At 36.1% G+C, this 7,820-nt stretch overlaps 1 protein-coding gene across 1 annotated transcript; it reads right to left on the bottom strand.

Moving 5' to 3' along the window:
- Window positions 1-1,089: 1,089 nt before the first annotated feature.
- On the bottom strand, window positions 1,090-5,500 carry LOC128237744 (uncharacterized). Its single transcript, XM_052953328.1, has 5 exons — window positions 5,300-5,500; window positions 4,401-4,615; window positions 3,271-3,910; window positions 2,379-2,783; window positions 1,090-1,537 (listed from the first exon to the last, which is right to left on the bottom strand). Exons 1-5 carry the CDS (start codon window positions 5,498-5,500, stop codon window positions 1,199-1,201), a joined length of 1,800 nt encoding a protein of 599 aa, XP_052809288.1. The 3' UTR covers window positions 1,090-1,198.
- Between the last annotated feature and the right edge of the window lie 2,320 nt (window positions 5,501-7,820).

Below are 7,820 nucleotides of genomic sequence, written 5' to 3'. Positions count from 1 at the left end.
ACGATGTTGCACGAGAGTGTGGTCTTGTGTTGTGGGGAGAACCGGAGTACCCGGAGAAAACCCACTTGTCCGGCTTGGTGACCACTAACCAAACTCACATGCGCATAGGCCGGGAATCGAATCCTGGTCGCCTTGGTGAGAAGCGAGTTATTTTGGTTAAATCACTCTTATATCGACATCCTCTTATTATTGAAGCTTGTTTCCCTTCTTCATTAATACAGTCGAACCCCGATGGCTCGAACACCTGGGGACTGGCGAAAGTACCTCGAGCCTCGGAAAATTCGAGCCAAGCGGGAATGCTTACATTCAGTATAAAGAATCCAGTCCTTTACATCAATTTCGAGCCAATGACAAATTCGAGCCAAGCGAGTTCGAACCAACGGGGTCGACTCTAGATTCTGTTTATCTTTGGGACTTTGCCGGTTTTGACATGCATCCATAAAAATGACAATGCACATACTTCTGAATTAAGCCAAGCCACATTACATTATATGGAAGCTTCTACTTTCTTATTAAGTAATCCATACATTTACATTTTCATTTGTTTGATTTATGAGTTTTTAAAAACAAATCAGCTTGTTTCAGCAATATTTCTTTGTCGATGTTTCTCATTTAACTGTAGACTTTATGCTGTTTTTTTATATTCCTAAACACGTTTCAGAAGTAGGATTAATTTTCTATGTCAGAACTGAGTTATGTCTTTGAAATATGAATGTTTGTTTTCAATGTCAAATGGATTTCTAAGCCATAAACGCTGCCTTGTATAATTTTGAAATTGTAAATATGTTTGTTTTTAATGCCTTTAAATGTAAAATTCCCATCCTTTTGTGGATAACATTTTTAATCAAATTTGAAATAAAATATATTTCGAGACATAAAGTCTCAATGAGCGTGATGCTGTTTCTGTTAAAATAGAAAGGAGGCTCCAAACAGGGTCTATCTTTAAACAAGGGTGTATCAAGCTGGAACAAATTTAAATAAAGCACGAGAAATGCATTGAATAAATAAATTAAAAAAAATCAATGTAAGATCACTTTTTATTTTATTTCTTGTAAAAGAAAATTATTAGTTTCAAAACTGGCTGGGATATTCCTTAAAGTGTTATCATCTTGGTTATCAATGGAGAGTCACCCTTGACCCTGTATTGCCAAACCAATAACACAAAAAGCAATCACCGAGGCATCGAACCCACAGGCAGCTAATTACTGGTGAAGGGCGTGTCCTGAGCCTCCACTCTACGAACAGGTTTTTGCTTCTCGCGAACGAAATTCTTCCTAAGCTTTCTGGAATCATTCTTGAGTGATTCATCGGATTTATTTGTAAAGTCATACACGAAAGAGCAGCCATTGTAACTGTTATTAGCCTTTATGTTGACGTAACCCTTTGGCGCGAGACTGATGACGTCATAAGGATCATACATCTGCACGTATTCTAAAGATTCTATCCGTCCATGTTGGCGTCCCCAATCCAACTCGAAATAATAGCCATACACTCGGTCATTCTTTACTCGATGCCCGTTGACGTTAGGCCAATCAACCTGTGATAAAAACAAAACAACAACTTATTATGCACATCGAATTGCATTTGATTATGCACTAGTCTATTGTAACCACGGCCCCTAGGTCCGGCTGTATACCGGGGATAGCCGTGGAAGTGTTTTTACCTTTCCGGTGGCCCAGCAGTGCCGGGTGAATGCAGTGGCTTTGCATTCGTGCAACATATGGCGGGGAATGGGCCTGACCTAGGCTCCCTGGGTGCGGGGGCATTTGGCAGGGATTTTACCATCAGTTCGTTCCCGCAGGGCGTGGATTTTACCCGGGGTTGGCTGGACCGAAAGTCAAAGTCCCCGCTATTCCCCGGACCTGGGGGCGTGGTTACAATTGACTGGTGCATTAAATCAGCGAGTACTGAGAGCGCTACTTGACTTCTTAACCTAGCATCTTAACTTCCGGATAATGGTATATTTTAGTTCCCAAAGTAATTCCATATTGGTTAAAAATGGACAATATTCTTATTATTGAAATAGTTTGATGTCAGGACCATAATAACAGTCAACTGGAACACATCGGCCAATTTCCATCATAACCAACCTCGATTACACTCTTTGAATTCTGTATATTTAACTACGCTGCACGTAGATCGCAAAGTAATTTCAATTTAGCATACAGAATTTACTATAAATAATAATAGGATTCTTAAATATTTATGCAATAGAAACCTTCGTTTGGAATCAATTATAACGTAGTAATAAAAATACACGTAAACTCTACAATTAATCATTATTTATATAAATTTTACGAACTACTTGTTCTAATGCACCGGAATACATCCGAGGTTATTTTTGATGGAAGATGGCCGAGTTGTTCCGAATTAATTACTGTAAAGCCTTGTGTTTCCCCTTCAAGGTTGTAACCAATGACGACAACAGATCGGTTGAAACTGCTGTGAAAGAAGCATCGTGAGATAATAGGCCTGCCCATATCTGACACAATCTGGCTTCGTAAGGGGTATGGGTGATCCTTTGTAGTGCAGGTAAAACTAGGGTCCCAGGCCAAAGACACGATTTTCTGAACGGCGGTTCCAGCGTGTGTCAACACGTGATCAACACGTGGTTTTGTGATCTTGTTTAACATTCGGCCTACCCCGGACCCCGCCCTGTCCACCGGAAGACATAGGTCATCGGAGTGCAGCTCATCATATGCTTCAATATTCAACCAGAGGACAAATGAAGAGTTGCTAGTCTTTGAAATGTCATCCCTTTCCTTGGCAAGAGCATCGAATACCTGAAATAGATATAGATGTTTTACTAGTAATAAGGAAATGCAAAACGAGTTTTCGAAAAATAAATTTTAAAAAACGACCATTGGTTAGGGGTGTTTTTACAAAATTTTAATTAAGTAAATAAGATTAAGAAATTTCGTATTTTTCGTATTGAATGACCACGAATATGAATTACTATTTAAATCATAAATTCTTTTGTGCCCATTTCCAGCGCAAAATACATAAAAAGTCGGTATGTAGCGTAGCCACTTTCAACGCTACGTAACGTCACACTTTTAAGATAGTTATTACACTAGTTATATATAATTTTTTTTAGATAATGACGATATTTCATGATTGGAACGTCATTCATGATATGAATAGAAAAAGTATCTTAGAACTGTCAGAAAAAAAAAAAAAAATGAACAAAGAGACGTATACATTTACTAACGTTTATGGTTCTGGAACAAAAACTACATGCAAGGCTTAGTGTATTTGTGTTGAACCAACCTCACTTGTACTGTTGTTATAGACATCTTGAAATGTCGTTGCGTTTGTAATCAGAGATGGAATCTTATTTTGCAGTATGTTAAACAGGGTGGGGTCTACGGACTGGATGTCCCGAGATCTCTGTGTCTCCCAAAATAAAGCCGTTAATCCTGATCCCCGGCCGTCTCTGACAGAAATGACGTCACTTTGTGTCGCAATAGCCCTGAATGAGTTGATGATGTCACCAAGTTGGTTACCGCCGAGTAGTTTGTTCGTGTTGACTACATTATCTACACCAAATTGTTTGTTATGCTTTTTAACTGTCTGGTAGGTATATTTAAGAATGTCGAAGTGTGCGCCTTTTGATGGCATTGGCATATTGAAATCGTCCGACAAAAAGTAGCCCTTCAGTAAAGACCTATTACTGTATTTGACACTGTGTGATTCTAAAACACGTTCAAGAAACAGACTATAAGATGTGAAAATGGGTTGACTTGAAAGTTTTTGGGTTTTCATAGCAGACGATGGCAAACCTGGAACACCGAAATACACCGCCATTTTGTATTCATGCGCCGCGTCAAGAAGTAGTTCGTGCGGATCTGTCCCTGCGAAGGAAGTAAAGAGGACGGTGACGTTCGTGTTCCTGTAGTCACACTTGTTTCTATAAAACAAATTCAGTTTTATGGACAGAAAAACAAATTGAAGAGCAATTCATATAATTATTACATTTTAGGTTATTAAGTTTTATAAGCACACGATAATGGTACATACAGCGAAAAGGGTTAGATACTTAAAATGTTGTTATTCTTCCCATCATATTTTTAACCAATTGATATGATAATTAAATGTTATTTAAGCACATGACGTAAATGGGACATGTTTTTTCTTTTAATTTTAAAAGAATTATGTCGGGAATATTTAAAACACATGATATGAAAATATATTTCATTTTAAGATCGTTCCCGCGACTTAAATTCTAACAATGAATTTGAGCGCCAAATAAAAGAATTCAAGCGTAGAATTACCGAAAAGGAATTAAATGTTCTAGTGGTACTAAAGTTATCTCGCTTATAATTAAGAGTTTTAAAGCAAAAATTGCAGTTTCATTCAAACTAATTACATGCTTCTGAATACGTTCAATGGATACGTACGTTTTGTTATGAGGTAGAACCAATCGCATGTATATCCTGTCAGCAACGATCATTTTATCGTATTGCTCACAAGCTAACATGGACGCTGCTTCGAAGCGTTCTTCATACTGGTACGTTAATAGTGTAACCACGTTGACGTCAAGGTCTGAGAGTTCTCTGAAGGCGTCATCAACACAGTGGCTGCTGCTCCCGTTTTCATGACGTTTGACGCACCACTGTCCAGAAAAAAAAATATGATTGGACAAATACTGGAACATTTACATATACTTGGAAACTTGGCCCAGGATTTTCTTAATCTACTGCTAAGATATCCTTAGAAAAAAATAGTATTGAGGAAGGTAATGATACAGATGCATGAGTAATTTTGTCATTTGTAAATAAAACATGACGCATAAATGCAGACACGCTAACAAAGTATAATCTGTTTATCAGTGCATAACGCCAAGGACTACAAATCACGAATCACGAAATAAAAGAAATATAAAATTATAAAGATTATCTTAACATTTAGTAACATATTAGTGTATTTTACAATTATCAAAATTGTTATTGTTTCTTTTCGTTTTATCATATTCAAAAAGTTTCAAATTGACTTGACGTCATTGCTGATGTCAGTTTTGTTGATACTCTATTTTGAAAAACGAACCATTTCTTTTCATCAATGAATGTCTAGAAAAGTTAAAAAAAACTTGTTAATGCCATTATATTGATAAAAACTATTGCAGGTGATTCTTATCAAATTTGAGTAGTACATGTACTTGTACATCTAGGTATTAGTTTCTAGAGTTAACTTCAGTTGACCTAACCTGACCAATTTATCAACCATTTTGTAATATTTTACAGTTGTCAAAGCTTTCGGAAATGACATTTTACAGCAACGTTACATTCAAAAGGTATACCTTAAAATTGGGATTATCCACAAGTTCCTGCCTGGTCGTCAGCTGTACAGGTGGCGCTCGCAGGATTACAGAGTCCCCACCCTGAAGGGAAAACTGGTGCAATGTTTGATTCCATTCCTCGTAACTGTAACGATCCTTAAACCACGCCCCTGTTACCGGATAGGGCGGACCAAACGGACCCGCTAATCCTGAACTTGACATTAATATGCACAATAAAACTGTAGCTAACGCTCTGCTTGTAATAATTTTTCTTTCGTCCATCATGATTATTTAAAACTAAATGAAACATGGTAATCGGTATTGTTATTATAAACAATTTATTATCAGTTAATATGATAGTACGGACATAGTTCTCGATTTCGGACAAGGAAATGTTTATCTGATGTATTCTGTATATATGCTGTTGTATCATGCCGCTCATTAAATGTGTGATTTTCACTAAAAATCTCCTTTTAAATATATTTTCAGAACCTGGTTTATACATACATATATCTTTGAAAAATGCCTGAGCTATATATCTTTCATTGGTTGACCTTTGGAAGAATATTTACCAATAACATTTGTAAACCTCTAAAAACTTATAAGTAAAGACTTACGATTATTATTTTAACAGTACAAGGAATGGTTGGATACATACATATCGTTAAATCCGACCAACATTAAATGTATATATCCATGATTCTCATATTATTATTATTATTATATGTATAACTGATTTTATTATTATGCTGATGATATTTAAAGTTTAAATAATTGAAGCACTTTATGATTACCATTCAGAGATTATTCTAGTTGCAAATGAGGGATGCATACTACTTTCCTTACATAACAGTAATCACAACCACCATGCAAATCACATTGCCATGGTTAGATATTACAATAAACATGGATTCAGTTTGTAAATTCTTTTTGATTTTGAATGTACTTTTCGTATTTCAACCTCAATTCACCTTCAATAATTGAAATGCTGTAAAACTAGCCCCCCCCCCCCAAGAACCTTTTTTATTTTAAACAAGATTATATAGCTGAAATCCAGCTATACTTGCTCATAGTGGTAGAGATCTACTTTGCTTTTCACGGGAGATCACTGTATAGAAGATTGAGTTAATATTTGATACAAACGCCAAGAAAAATAAAATTAAATAACGTAAAAATCGTGCTTGGTGTTAAAATTCCGAGATTGGAAGACAGCTTCATTGAAAGTATCATCTACAGCCTGTGCTTGAAGCCGCTTTGTAATCCTCTCACAGACAAAGGTGGTTTCAGAGGAGCACGACGCTTCACGTTTCCGAGCTGAACAGAGATGTTTCTCTCTTCTGTGAATATTATATGGCCAAACTGTGGTATACTTACAAATCGTTTCAATTTGATCCTACCATTGCATTTTGAATTCAGCTAGTTATTTGTGGCTTCTGATCCTCTTAAAATATGATCATGTGTGCTGTCAGAAATATCTAAACCTTTGCGATGGATACACGTACAATTATGTTGTATCTATGTGGTTTATTTTTGGTATAGTCGGTTGTTATATTAATATTTGCTGATGTAACTTTCCTACGGAAACGGTACAAACAAGTCGGGTAATATGGAAAACAGTATCGTATCGCTTCTTGATGTGTTTTTTTATTAAGTATGAAAGTTATTTAATCAAACAATGAAAAATCATAATCTAGATACATTTTTGCGTTCAAATGAAAATGCATTTTGAACAGGATAAACTGATAAACTTTGCATAGGCCAAAAACTCTGCGTGTATAAAAGGAAAAATGTATAATTATATAGTTATAATTTTTTTTATCACCATTCGAGCAATAACATAGAATACCAGACCAAGTATGAAAAGACAATTCATGGTTGAAACCTGATTATGTCAAGATAATACAATAAACTTACATCCGGGCTAACAACTTTCATCCAGTAAAAAATCGGGTTTACATCAGACATATATGGAATTCACTCATGCGCATGTGCATTTCTCATTATACATGGTACGTCAGTGGTTTCTGCAGTGGACGATCCGTTTCTGTTTTAGGTCTGATTCCATGACTTTTCGAACCAGAGTCACACAGATAATAAAATGATCCCAATATACACACATCTGCATATCGTAATGGTATCGTTGAAGACATCTTGAGGTTTTATAAAAGTGCAATACATACTTACCATACATGAAGGAAATTTATAAAGAGCCCCATTTCAAATTATATTTCAATCCCGAAAAGCTTTTTTCTTGTTCTTTATCACAATGTTTCAGAAGCTATGAACACGATGTTCATGTTTAGCCCAAACATAGATCACTTACTGACTTACTGTGGCTTTGTTGTTATCGCATTCTGAAAAGTAAATGAAAGCCAAAGGCAAAGGTCATTTTTTATGCGAAGATATTGAGATATTTACTACAAACATAAAAAGAGTTGTAGCTGAATAACTTTACAGCCGTCCCTGCATTGAATCTCCGAGTTTCCACGGAACCCCATGTTTATTGGTAATGTCATATACGGCCTTTCTTTACAACGGCTTC

This window comes from Mya arenaria, chromosome 6, assembly GCF_026914265.1.
Source record: "Mya arenaria isolate MELC-2E11 chromosome 6, ASM2691426v1".
NCBI classification, from domain to species: Eukaryota; Metazoa; Mollusca; class Bivalvia; order Myida; family Myidae; genus Mya; species Mya arenaria.
This window is presented reverse-complemented; position numbering and strand designations above follow the sequence as displayed.

Coding starts and splice junctions, on each gene's coding strand:
- LOC128237744 (XM_052953328.1), bottom strand. CDS start 5,500: ATGTCAAGTTCAGGATTAGCGGGTCCGTTTGGTCCGCCCTATCCGGTA. Junction 3,911..4,400: donor GTTCTACCTCATAACAAAAC/GTACGTATCCAT, acceptor TTTGTTTTATAG/AAACAAGTGTGACTACAGGA. Junction 1,538..2,378: donor GGGAAACACAAGGCTTTACA/GTAATTAATTCG, acceptor TTTTTATCACAG/GTTGATTGGCCTAACGTCAA.